The sequence below is a fragment of the Anoplophora glabripennis genome, unplaced genomic scaffold (genome assembly GCF_000390285.2).
Source record: "Anoplophora glabripennis isolate ALB-LARVAE unplaced genomic scaffold, Agla_2.0 scaffold147, whole genome shotgun sequence".
NCBI classification, from domain to species: Eukaryota; Metazoa; Arthropoda; class Insecta; order Coleoptera; family Cerambycidae; genus Anoplophora; species Anoplophora glabripennis.
In genome coordinates, this window is record NW_019416251.1 from 248,859 (window position 1) to 263,795 (window position 14,937).

At 33.4% G+C, this 14,937-nt stretch overlaps 1 protein-coding gene across 3 annotated transcripts in view; it reads right to left on the reverse strand.

The window, feature by feature from the left end:
* The window catches only part of LOC108909609 (cAMP-dependent protein kinase type I regulatory subunit), a 53,094-nt gene that overhangs the window by 17,704 nt on the left and 20,453 nt on the right, over window positions 1–14,937 (reverse strand). The window contains exon 1 of one of the 3 annotated variants that reach the window (XM_018713995.1): window positions 13,119–13,264. The exons of 1 other annotated variant lie outside the window; for it this stretch is intronic. In XM_018713995.1, coding sequence (XP_018569511.1) covers window positions 13,119–13,127 — 9 coding nt within the window. In that variant the 5' untranslated portion in view covers window positions 13,128–13,264. Of the gene's footprint in view, window positions 1–8,461; window positions 8,629–13,118; window positions 13,265–14,937 lie in introns of those variants that run through there. One more of the 3 variants, XM_018713994.2, reaches the window with a different exon arrangement.

Here is a 14,937-nt window from a genome sequence, read left to right on the forward strand (position 1 = left end):
ATTTCAGCAATTTACATGCACCTCCTGAAAAAAATGGAAAAGATAAAAGTTTTCTGAAATTTTTTGGTGATCAATTGCACAACAATTTGTTTTATTTACCGACTCTACACAATGGATAAAGTCAACATTGTTTTATGTATTTCTTTGAAACCACAAGAAAATCTTCTAAAACTTTCATCTTTACGATTTCTTCCTATTTAGAAAGGCATATTTAGATAAGGAGGACAGAATGTAATGTGAATAACCCTGAAACGCCTAACGACTATATGAATTCAAATTTCGAATCAGAATTTAGAATTCTGTATTATTTCGCTATTCTGGGTCTCCAAACCCTTTGTGAGTAACGACTATTTTCACGAAAAAATTTATTTCTTTCATAAATGAGAAATTTTGTGACGAAATTCATTTTTAGCGATGAGAAACTTACGCAACATTACTGATTACAAAAAAAAAACTAGAAGAAATTAATTTTACACTTACGCGGATCCGAATATTTGATTGAACTGTTACGATAAATATGATTATCTAAATCTAAGAGACAAATATTAAAAGCATTAATGTTTTGCCAGCGGCATTTGAAATACGCTAACGCTGCAATATAGGACGAATTTTTGGCAAGCGCTCGAATAAAATAGTGTAAAAATAAAATCGGGAATTTCAAGTTCTTTCGAATTTTCGTTATATCTACAGCGCGTCCAAATCATCACAAAATTACTCAAACGTGTACACCTATTATTAATTCTATGTAATAGTTGTCTTAGATAATTTGAAAGAGTCACAAAACACGTCATATTTTCCAGTTACGGGAAAAAAATTAATATGAGACTTGCACTTTCTTTTGATTAGCTCTGTTCAAGTGGTGAAATTCTACCTGCATACATTTTTTCTCTTTAAAAATTATTATTTGGGGATGCTGTAGATCCCGGAAAATCACGAAATGAACAGAAAATGTATAAAAAATAATCCAGAATAAAAGCAAATACTTCAAATCACCTAATAACCGCTACGAAATGAAACAAATTCGTGAAAACAGTAACTGACGTATCACCATACGTCCAAAGAGCTTCAACATCCATCAAAAGTCCTCGAATTTCCTTTAGAATCCTTTGAAGAGCACCTAAACTTCTATAAAATATGTCGAAGTACATCGGAAGGATTCACAAATAAAATGAATTAAATCAGCTTTATAAACAAGACGATATCAGCAGGAATAGCTTTAAAATAAATTTCTTTAAAACCTCAAGGAATACAGTAAAATATATTGAATTACATTGAAAGTATAGTCTTTCCGAAGTCAGTTGAACATGTATAAAAACGCCTAGCAATAAAATTTAATTAGTTTCATAGGCGTCCCTAAAAAAGTTTTCTGCTAAAGGTAAAAATTATAATTTGTATATAATGTGTAGAAAATTTCTATTATATTTGGCCAACAATATATTTGAATTATTTTGTTTTGTTCCGTTTCAAAAGATCTCCAAAATGTCATGTTGTAATAATATTAGAAAACAAAATATCCCTCTTATTTTTCCCTTTCGCAATTGTAATATGAATGATTAATAGAAGGTGCCTATAATAAATTAAAATTACCTGGATCACACCAAATTCCGCATTGCTGCACTGCACTGCTAGGCAATTTGTCAACCAATTGTCAACAACTGAGATTTATTGCCCAGTCGCCCAGTGGGGCTAACGTTATACGTCGTTTGACCGCGCGCGCATTCTTCAACTGGGCGTATACATTTCTACCACTTCCACTTCCAAGTTTTGCAAATATTTAAATGCCGATTTGCTGCGTCAGCGACCGAGCCTGCCAACCTTTTGGTTGTTCAATTGAGATCGGAAATACTTCCAAACACCTCGGAAATCTACAACTTCTAAATCTAAATATGATATCTTGATAGTCCAAAAATGGATTTTCTAGATTTTCAACAATTTCTTTGACTTTTCGTACATTTCCACCAGCCAATTAACCTTAATACATCTAACACACGATACAGTCGCGTAAAAAGAAAACTTATTAATATAATGCATCCGCTGTTTGTCGCGAAGGGACGGATTGGTTTCCCTGGAAATACGATTCCCTTCCCTCGAGTCCCATCAATCATAATGGGGAATTTTGTCATGACATTAATACAGAACGGTACCGGCCAACGCGTGACGTATTTCCCATGCTAAATGCCACCGGAATTGAAGGTAATCGCCATAATGCGGCAGTAGCTACTGCATGCACGCTACGACCCCTACCTGCTACCTGTAAGCCGAGATACTTTTCGAGCTAATTAACATTTTCGGTACGCTGACGCGGCGGCAGTTCCAGATCCACCGGAAAATACTATTCCACTCAAACTGCTCATCGTCTACAGGTATGCACGGCCATGCACAAGTAATCCAGAACAGACGGCTGATTCAACAAAACGTCCATCCTAAGTTGCTTCGTTTAACCGCTAGAGGGTATGGTATTCGTGTCATCAAACCCTCAGAAATTTTGAAAGACGTCTGGTCAGTTTAAAATTAACAGTGGTAATGCCAGACGTCTTCGTCCTAAAGGACAAAACTAATTTGAAATATACAGAGGAATAAAAATGGGACACGCCAAATATTACATTTTTTAAATAGAACACCCTGTGTATTTTTAAACACATGGGTTTCTGAGAAAATTCTGTATAGATAAAATAGAAACAATAAATACAAAATAATAAAATTAAGTATCTTCTACCCATTACGTTTCAAATGTAGGTCAAAATATATAACTACTGGCATGTACAAATGTTTATTAAATGATAGATATGTATCACGCGCCCCTCTAGCGTAAATAAATTGAACTAAATGCCCCCTCCGTTATATATTTAACGCGACCCTCCCGCTTTGAACCCTTATCAACCGGCGTTAAATATTTAGGGCAGTCTATAAAATAAAACGAGCTAGATGAGGATATCTACATATTGCACCACATCTAAACTGGAACGAGTATATTTGATTTAAACAATCTATTGTTAATTGTTAATTCAGGAACATGTCGCCTTGGGTATTCTAGAACCCGATTGTACAAAGAAATTCCGAAAATGTGCTGACACTTGGATAAGTCTAATGGATTGTTAGTCCATTATAATAATCAAAAACATATCACAAGACTGTAGGTATACTACACGGACTAGAAAGTGAAATATCGGATAGAAACTTCAATAATACAAAATAAATTCAATCAAGGCTTGTAAAAGATGAAAATACCGCCTTCCCTTTATATTTCATTCAATTTGTCTGATTTTGTTATATCAGACAAAGAGCAAGGCACAAATAGAACACAGATGACAATATAAGCAATTGATTCCATATTCCACTATCAGCATAATGTTCACTTGGCTAGCAAATTGCCTGAAACTCCTAAGAAACCAGATGTGATTCCAAGGGACTTCTTTAGAAGGTATTTGACAACTCCAGAAGGGAGTATGTTGTTCCCTGTGATATAAAATACCCTATCGAGAAGCACGATGTTTTTTAGCAACGCCAATTTTTAAAACTCCCTTATTTGCACAAAACCATCGAAAATCTAAAATTACGAAATACCTACGCGTTTAGTATTTTCCGCAAATCCACTAAAAAGATTTTAATTTAGCTGCAGGCAATTTTTTACGCCCGTCACAACCGCTGCCTACTCCCGACGACGTGCGTGTTGTTGAATGTTATTAAAAACGGTATTAATCTACAAATAATCGCCAGAGAGCTGTTACTAGCGTTAATGGAATTAACGGATGAAAATTTAGAACAGCGTAAACTCGGAGGCAACGTTAAAGCTTAATGGATTAATAATCTGGAAGCGAACACGAAAGTTTAGAACACCTTTCGTTACTCAAAATTGGAAAGTGAGGAGAAACATTATATTTTGCTTTCACCATATTACCCATATGCAAAAAAACAGGTATTTTGACTGTATATAATAGTAAACATTAATAAAAACTAGTAGATTTGTCGTTGATACTAATTGGAAAGTGGGGAGAAAAAATGATACGTCGGTATATTTTTTTGCTGATATATATTGTGTTTACAGCGTCTGTACTGGAACAGACATATGCCTAGAGATAACTTCATTAATATCACTTAATTAAAAAAACATAAACATTTTACAAAAAAAAAAAACAATTTCCATTTTCTTTCTATTCCAATGAGGACATCTATTGACACAATTCAATTCATTAACCATAATGTTCCACGCAGTGCTACGACCTTTACAATTTTGTCTATAAAATAGATCTTCCAAGTGATTATTGAGCACAAGCAGCTTAACAGCCTTACACGCAATATTAATCAAAATGATGAATTATGACGAATTGGCTCAGAGCAAATATTTAATACTTGTGGTTAGTTTAGGTACGATATAAGTTTACGCAGTAACTTTTTGGTATCCAGTGTTCCTATAAACAAAGAAAAATACTGCGAATATTTAAAAGACAGTAGGTACGGGGGTGTTGTAATATTCCGTCAACAAGGTTCGTATAATCGTTGATCAACACATACACCTCTTTCTTAAGAAAAAGGATTCTATTATTTTTTTTAGTTATTTGATCTTTAATTTAGTTGCTTAATAGGTTAGCTAACATCTTCAAAATAATACGAAGAAAAGCTTCATTTTTTATAAACAAATTCATGTAAATAATGATCATGACTAATTACAAAATTGTCTTGAATGTCCACAACTGTATCTTTAATAGTTTAAAAGCTATAGGTATTTGTTTATAAGTAAAAAATCGCATGGCCACTTTGACTTTCGGAGAATACCAAACTAAAAAAAATCTATAAAAATAAAAAAAAATTTGGACAAGAATAAAATTATACTATATGGTTGGTTTTATTTTTTTCTCTATCTAAAAAAAATAAGAGCACTTTTGACGATTGTTTATAAAAAATTGTTACCTAAGTAAATAAACAAATAAATTTTCAACATAAAATAAAAAAAAATCTGTACCTAACCTTCTGGAGAATTGGTATCTAAAAACTTATATAAAAAATCGAATTTTTTATAAAAATTATACTATATGGTTAGTTTTGTTATTTTTTTCTCTATCTAAAAAAATAACAGCACTTTTGACGACTGCTTATAACAAATTGTTAAGTAAATTTTCAACATAAAATAAAAAAAAAAAATCTGTAACCTTGGAGAATTGGAAACTATAAATTTAGAGAAAGAAAAGAATTCTTAATACATTATTTAAACAACCATAAAATAAAAAAATCTATTATAAACAATTAAAAACATTTTTTGAGAAAAAAAAATTTTGTTTTTATAAAATACCTACTCTGAACAATGAAATAAAAAAAAATATATGTACCTAATTATTGCATTTGTTTAAATTATTTTAATAATTATGCCGAAAAATTTTCAGCTAATGTTTTTTAATGTCGCTTTTTTTATTAATTTTTAATTCTTTGTTAACTAAAAAATTTAATAACTAATGACTTATAAGAGATCGCAATAGTTGTCAAAAGGTTTCCATGAAGCGAAATAATTTTAGCACTTTTTTTTTAAACAATTATACGCCTTTTTTTGTTTTGAAATTTTTTGTTAATTAACAATGGTCCTATTTGTTGAAAAATCGATAAAAAAAAATTCTCGACGGAATTTTTTTTATTCAAGTTTCTAAATACGATAATTTTTTGAAATTTTTATATTAACATTTAATATCATAAAAAAAATTGTGGGGCGCCGTATGTGCACTGCTTTCGACGTTAAAAGCTCTATTTTCAACATTAAATTAAAATTATAAATAATGACCATAGAGATTCGGGACTTGGGACATTTTTATAAGAAATTTCCTGTTCCTTCATAATATTTTTTCAAATTGACAAAAATAAGTACATTTTTCATATACGCATTGGTCGAGAAACGCTTCCTAAGGGAGCTACGCCCCCCTAAATGGGGACTCAAAAAATTCTTTTTTTTTTAATATTTCCGAAATGGGTTGAAGGAAAATTATGAATTTTGACATCGCGAACGCTCATTGAAAGTCGAAAGAGTTCATCATAAAATTTTTCAAACATTTTAGTCAGGGGCATCTCAATTGGGGGGGTCGTCTGCTAAAATTTGCCCCAATTTTTTTGCATGTCGAAATTTTCAAATTCAGATACCAACAGATGATCATTTTATCGAAAGAAATAAAGAGTAACTTTTTTGTAGAGGTCTATCATATGCTGGCCTTTGAATTTGAACATTTCGACAAGCAAAAAAATTGGGGCAAATATTAACCGACGACCCCCCCAATTGAGACGCCCCTGATAAAAAATCTTGAAAAATTTTATCATGAACTATTTCGACTTTTAATGAGCATTCATGGCGTCAAAATTCATAATTTTCCTTCAACCCATTTCGGAAATATTTAAAAAAATTAATTTTTTGAGGGCCCATTTAGGGAGATGAAACGATATTCTTATTTTTGGCAATAGAATCAAGTGGTAAACTACTGGACACTAATTATGAGACACCCTGTATTTTTCGAGTTATTTACAAAAAAAACCGAACCCATTGTTTGAAATCTTTATTTGTTTATAACTTTTGCAGTTGTTTATGTGCGAATACGACTTTTATGCATATTTTTCTAGACGTCACCCCGAATCGAAGCCCTCAACCATCCCTTAACTCGAATTATCAGTATATTTCTCAGTTTTGAAAATGCTGACTAACTTATAAGAATCAGCAAATATAAAACCACTCCCAACTTCGAACCAGTTTTTTTCCAGAACCGCCATCTCAAAGAACCCGTACGACTTCATACAACGAACGTCAATTTATTTATCCATAAAACGCACAGAGTTAAATATATTACACCGCGAGACGTTTATGGACCGCAATGGGCACCATTTTAATTCATTTACTCCAGATCGGGCCGCAACTAACGCAAGTACGGAGACGTGCGCGGGAACCCAAGTGCTCTGTTAAGCCATTACTTATTGCTTTCTGCACATCCGCCAACATAAACGAACGGCAAATATCGACCGTGGTATCTTTTATCGATCTGGTTTTCTTGTACGAGACAAATAACATATACCTTGTTTTTCCATAATCGCCTTAATGGCATGTTATTATGATGCATTATACGGACGTGTCTGGAATTCTATTAATTGACAGACCGGAACGGGTCGTCTTTAGAAATTTAACGGAATTGGTGGCAAAAAATCCTGTTTAGAACCATCGACATCCTGTTTGTGATACACGTGCACCCAAAATAAAAAAGTGGGTTGATACGTGGGCTCCTCGTAGCTCGCTCCCACGTCTGTAAAGTGTTTACAGCGGTGGTCATGGTTACAATCGCGCAGCAGTGAAAGACGGAATGGGAGTAGCGCGTATATACTATGCAGTTTGAGCTCTGTTTAGTCCGATCGTAACCAAATATGCGGCAGCTATTCACGTTTTTTTTCTTATAAAACGCAATTTGTTCAAGTGGTAAAGTAATTCGAAAGTTTATTTCGACAAAAGCAGAAGAATGGAAACACATTTTCCCTATATTTCAATAGTGCTTAAAATAAAACTGCCGAATTACATTTTCACGATATAGTCATCCAATGAAATGAAATGATACGATCTACAAGGATTCAAATATCAACAGCAAACGAAAATCATTTTTATAATGATTGATGATTGGCGCAGTGATTGTCATGGATAACGCGCCTCGCCAAAGCCAACATCTACAAGGAAAATAAGAAAATAATAAATGTATACAATATTTCACTCGAACAGAAAAAATTAACTTGTTTCATAAATTTTGTTCTCAGTTTAGGAGCTACCGAAGCCAAGTGACTAGCTCCTTGGAAAACCCTATTTGAAATTCCAATACTGAAAATGATCCCTGAAATGCAAATTAGCATTCCTATCCCCCTGGCCCTCGAAAATTCAAATTTTCGCTCCTTTAAGTTGCACGCCAATTCAGTTTAAAGACTGGAAATTAACCGGTAACGACTAGCGTACTTTAAAAAAAAAATAGCACATACTTTTATGAAAATTTCCCAAAATCGAGATAATCGTAATCAAACGTTTAAATCAGTTTATTTTAAAATTCCCTGAAATCATTGTAGCAACGCCTACTATTACGGAAATAGATTTATTATTGAATTTAAGTGTATCGGGATCAAATATCTGTATCACCGTGTTGTTATATAATTTCTCCACGCGCAAATAAATACCGAACATGTGTCGATCAAACCCGGACTTGTCTCTGGAATAAGCTTACTCGGTTGTTATTATGGCAAGGTATAAATAAAAATGATAAAAATACCAAAGCTTCGGGCAAACTTAGAAATGTAAACGAACCCGTTCGTCAGGTACCTGTATTTAAATTTGTGATTTATAAAACACATGCAAACAGTACGTTAAAAATGCTGAAGCGCCTACACGAATCCTCTGTTCGGTACATAAACAAATCCGCGTTTACCAGTCAATCCACTCTCGATTGCGGCAATAAAATCAGATCGTTACCTTTATGTAAGCGGCAGTATTTAATCTTAAGTTGTAGAGAGCACTGTTCAGGGGCATCTTCGAATATTCTCATCGGGACAACGGTTCATTAACTATAACTACACCGCACTCACTGTTATGGTAATGAACAAATCCGTCACACATTACTACACGGTTAGCATACATGTGTGTGCGTTATCTGTTAACATGTGAATGGCCGCTATCTGACAATGTGACTATTAAAAATTAATCCAATTAACTGGTATCGCATCAGCTCGATTGAAAACGACGTCTAACCGTGACGCAAATCTTCCTCCGTCTCTGCCCTTGAGTGGTCGATATCGCGGAGGAGCAACTTCAAATTTCCAAGTGTGTGATTACTCCTCAAAGTACAGAAAATTTGGAAAAGGTATTTCGCGTGAATAAGAGATTAAATTCTAATTGGTGTGGGTTAAAATCTTGTAGGACTGTGTTACCGCTTTCTAGAACATGAAATTATAACTACAAAATAAGTACCAGACTAACAAATAAGTCCATTTGATTTGATAAAAGATAAGTTGAAGCGCTCCAAGGGTTGGGGAACAAACACGTATTGATTGATGGGGTGGCCCCGGTCTGCCGTAGGGATTATCGTGAAATGAAGGGATATAGACGGCATTTGATTAATTCAACATATTGGATACTACGTAGATTACTTATGTTTTAGAAAACTGTCGCAGAAACGCTGCTTTAGAACATTATACAACTTCTGCAAACCAATTTAATACTGACCAAACATTCCAACATAATTCGGATTAGACAAATAGGAAGGCCAATCCAAAAATGTCCTACTTCCAGAAATTATCTGTTAACAATCACTGATCCTAAAGCTTAATTCTATTTCTATGTAAATACTCATAATTGGCAACCAAATAAATCTTGCCTTTGCCGGTGTGTTCATCAAAATGTTTCCAGTATAAAGTATGTTTTAGATACAATACACAAAAATTAAAAGTACTACTTATTGTTTTTCATAAAATAACAAGTCATTTACAGTGAAACGAAACGCCGCACAATGCAGACAAGGTAACTGTACATCCAACGTAAACACAGAATATTAGTACGTAACTAAAAAAAAATTATCGACGCAACATTTAGGGTACCTTGCTGCGGTCACAAATATTAACAGAACTTCAACCGCGTTAATTATTTATTAATTCCTGCGGTTTTGTTATTTACGTTAAATATTGATGTACACGCGACTAAAATTAGTCGACAAATTTAGACAGAGCCCAATTACGGGGCATACCTACCTCAATTCAAACATTATCGATTAAATATTTGTTGATACGTTAGAAAATAATCAAATTAACTAACTTCTCCGCGTTGCTAACTGAATTAATAACTATCAGCAGTGTCCTCGATTTAACCTTATTATTTCTTTTTATTAATTTTACCTAATTGGATTAAAGTCGTATTCCCCAGCATTTTTTCTCTTAGTACATATTCAAATCACTTGACAGTTTGGTGCTAACATCAATCGAAACACCGGATTCGTATTCAGCGACCCATAAACGTATGGGTATGATGATCTAGTCCATCACACATTGATTTTTCCCCATGTGCTTGCATAATTAAGAAAGTGGGGCATAGAGAAAATCTATCTCGCTAAACATTAAACTGGTAAATCAATGTACTGCAACCTACGTCACAACACAGAAAAAACATGTACATATTAAACGAAAATTTAAATAAAAACAAACGTCCCTTTTCGCATAACCAGCGGGATCATTTGTAGTTGAAATGAAAGTTATAAATATTCATCAACTAATATGCTAATATACATATTATTCGAACAACACAACATCTCTATTTATAAGACTCGTGGAAATAGAGGTCTAATATTAGTGGCGGCAGGAAAATTTTATAACTTAACAGGTGGAATCTTCTTATAAATAAACAAGTAGGCACAATTTTGTTGACTAAATTGCCATTAACTACAACAATACGTTATTGAAAGTCTAATTATAGCTTCCTCTGTGGTTCTCATTCATCGTTCTATACCTATAGTTTAACAGGTAACAAATATTTCTATGAAGACAGCTATTCAGCGAAATTTCAAAAAGATGAACACATAAAAGTCTTAGGTCTTAAACTTTAGGAAAAATCTGACATAAAAACAAAAAGGAATAAATCTTGTAATTCGTTTTCTTTTATCCAAAAATTGATATAAAATTAAACTTTTAGTAAGTCATATCACATTTAACTATCCAAAATTAAATCAGAAGAGTAATAATTATTAAACATTAATAATTTACACTACCAGCCATATTTTCCCTATGCCGACAATTCTGTGTGGATTTAAAAGACTTTTGCTTAAATAGTTATTAATTTCAACAAATAAATTCAGCTGGACGTTTCAGTAAACATACCGGCGCATGCACCATTTTCTCGCATGAACTTAAAGATGTGCGGAAATAAAAATAACATAAACCAAGTAAAGTAATGGGACATTTCACCAACAGTCAGATGCTGTTGGTGAAAGATTCCTATTAGAGACAAAATACAAAGTCACGAAAGACAAGAAAACTTTCTTTTAGGATAACTAACAGCGTGAGACAAACGATAAAGACAAATCTCACCCTTCCCTACGAGGGATAAGATAAAAAACACGATGTACGAAATGTCAGCAGATTTTTGTCAAGTTTAGCAAAATTATAAAAAACCATTTCACGTGTAATGCATCCATAAGAAGCCCTTTTTCTCAAAAACCAAGCATTTCATTTAACAATTGTAAGAAACCTTATTGCTGTAGAATAAACCGCAATGTAAAAAATATATATTCATTATGAAAAATTTCCAATGGCGTACAAATTATATTAAAAATAATAAAAACCAAATAACAATTTTTTCAAGAACTTCTATCTCTAAAATGAAGCCTTTGGAAGAAAAAGTGTATACTTCAAAATGACATTATTTTGACGAGATCTATCGATGGTTAAAGTCCTAATCATAAAAAGTGAATCACCCTGTATACAGTTAGGTTTGTTCCTCTGATGTTCTCTGTTTTGAAGATAGATAACTTTAAACTAACAAAATTAATACAAAACTGTTTAATCCAGCTTTGACATGTGATAAAATTTTAGACTTCTATTCATCTCCCATTAAAATAGATTATATTTTAATGGGATATTTTTTTATATACTATAAAAAAAGTTCCAGTGGTGCTAAATTGATGATATTTAGAGCCTGAAGTAAAAGTACCCATCAATAATAAATCATAAAATTATCTACAATTTGAAAAAAAAAAATGGATGATCGGTAATAGAATTTTAACATTCTCGAAATTATTTTAATTAATAAACACAAACAATCATATAGAACTGAGCTATATCTACTGGCAATAAGATACCTACATTTAGAATAACAACTTTCTATTTATCTAATTCATTTTTCTATTTTTAAGTAACCCAATAGTAACTTGGTTAAGAAGTTGTTTTAAAAATAAAATATGAGATATGTGTTTGTAAATAAGTGCGAAATATTTTAGGGGGTGGTTGCCTAACCTATTTTATGAAAAAAGTTCATATAAACATAAATCCGAGATACAGTGTTTACATTGTAATTTTGTATTTATTTCTATTAATTATTTCAAAGAGTTTTAAAGACATTGACTCGAAATTTGATGGTTGTATTTTATTTAGAAATACATATTGACAGCAACCTACTAGGTAATGTATCAATAGAAATTACAAAACTTACAATAAAATGTTTAATTTTTTTGCTCAAAAACGGGTGCATCCCACGAAAAAAATAGAAGAGACTAATTTCATTCAGAATTGATGGCGGATTAAAAAAAATATCAAAACGGGAAAAAGTCAGTGGCGTACAATTTTTTTATTAAAAAATGTGGCATTCTCGCACGAACGCCACTGCAAGTAGAAATATTCCCCAAACAATGCCCATTTATCCCTCCAAAGCGTTTTTCAAATTTTGATCTTTAAAGCTCTGAAATAATTAATAAAAAATAAAAATTTAAAAATCTCGGAAACGAAGCATATTTCGACCTACTTCGGCAACCACCCCCTAAAATATTTCGCAAACACCCTGTATAGGTTTTATAATTCAATGGCGTTTTAAGGACGGAACATATTACCGTTAAAAAATTAAAACAGACGACGAATGTTACATTAAACTAAACTAAATATTAAAAAATAGTTACCAGTATTAAAATAAGTCAATAATAACATACTACACGTCATATTGATAGGTTTAGATGCGGAAGCAGATAAACAAACAAATTAAAAGCGCCAAAACTAACTAAAAAAGAGACTCATTTCCAATTTTGATAACGAAAACAGATGGAGTTTTCGAAACGTTAACGGTAATTGAAGTGGGTGATATGTATTTTATATATAAATATATTTATTGTCTAACTTTTGTGAGACACTTGATTAGGCAAATTAGATTAATATTAATAATAATCGTTAACTTTGGCGCAACTTTCATTAACTCATTAATTATACAAGGAAAGATATGTTTAATTTTCTGTTGTTCTTCACCTGTATTTAATTCAATAAATAGTTCTTTTCTTCTACCTAGAAAATGAAGTCCTTATTTAAAAAGTTAAGAACGATTGTTACTCCAAAATTTAACTTGGGAAAACCAAACAACCTAAACAAAATACAACTGGGTGTACCTGGGGCATATCTTCGAGGTGGTTTAGCCGCCCGGACGAGTGCGAATCAGCGCCAAGAGAGACGCGAAACTCACGGATTGGCACGCACTTCCCCAGACCGACAAAGCGTTCTACGACACCGGCTACTGGCAGTTTACTGACGCCGACTCGCCGCTACGCCTTCCTTACATCTTGGCGTCCGCCGCGGGACGAAGTCGTCGTCCGCATGACGATCCTGCGGTCTGAAAACCAGAGGCGGCAATCCGAAGACGAAGAAAGCGCAAAGACGAGTCTAGGCAGCAGGAAAAGGACACTCCAACGTAACAACGTCAATATCATTTTGCCGCTCTGACTGAATACGAACCTGAAATTCTTTTTTTTTTTAATCAAATAAATAGACCAGTTATAATTAGTTTCGTTTTAATTCCACAAGGGCCAAGGGCCACCCGAAATTAGCCTGGAAAGTTGTATCAAAGCACAAAAATGCCGCATTACCGCCTTCGAAAAGCTGCTATTGCCAGTTGATTTCACCCCTGGTATGATACGACGGGATGGTAAACGAATAAAAAACAAACCGCCACTTTAATTTAACGAAACAGGAATAGCCGAATACGTCATTTTATTGCAATTTTATGGATTACCCCGACTGACAAGTACTGAATAAGAAAATGTTTGTCAAACTGGTTTAACAATAAGTTAAGAAAAGTTAGGGCACGTTTTAAGTCACGTGACTTTTGAAATTGGCGAACAGCCCGTAAAATTTTTATTTTTCAACTTAGAAGGGTGCGGTTTGATTTGTTGGAATCCTCGAACGAAATGCTAGAGGGACAGTTAGTTTTTCGATATTTTCAACGGTTAAAAAGATATGGAGGGGCTTTGTTAGGGCACGCTAGGGTTAGTCACGTGAATTTTGAAATTGGCGAACAGCTCGTTATTAAAAACAAAAACTGCCTTCTTAAATAAGCGCGCAAGATCAAATCGACATTGAGATTCTGACTCAATTCCTGCAGTTTAATTATGACGTTCCAAGTCCGCCCAAAAGTTATCCGTAAAGCAAAATTACAACTAACTAAAATCAAATTGATGGGGCAGCTTCATAAAATATGGCACCTACGCTTAATACTAACGAACTTCTCCGATCTCGCGAAGTTTCATGCACGTAATAAAGTTAATCACGGTTTTCGAGTGCAATTGCATTAACCAAGTATACGTAGTCGCTCAAACATGTCCGCGAAGTTCCCGAGGGGGAATTTTATTAAGCAATTACCGGATTGAGTTTTTAAAGGTATTAACGCTCTAAAATATCACCTGGGATGATATTTATCATCCCGCAGTAAACTTTAAGACAGTAATGGATGACTCGGCGATGAAAACATGGTAATTAATCATGTTTTTTTTTTTTTCAAGATGTTAGAGATGTTAAGTACACAGTCCGTACGATATTAATAGTACACATAAAATATAGTCGACTGCTATATGCTCAATATTAAATGAATAAATTACATAATCGCAAAGTCAACCCTGTTATTTAGTTCAAAACCAGCTCGCTGGTTTTCGTGAGCAACAGTTGTTGTCCTTTGCATTATCTCAACATATCTGAGTTTCATTGTGATCAAATCCAGTAATTGTAGATTTGCGCTTAAGCGACTAGTAATTACTATTGGTCGCTGTTGGTACTGCCAGTATAGCGACATAATAGGAGTTTACGAAGGGTGCTGGGATTACCATCCCTGTCCTTGTTACTCCCTCTTTTAGACAAAGATGAGGAGTTAATCTTCGTAAAGCTCATTAAGACAGGACATAATGGCAAACGTCATCGTGTCCTTAATTTAATATTATT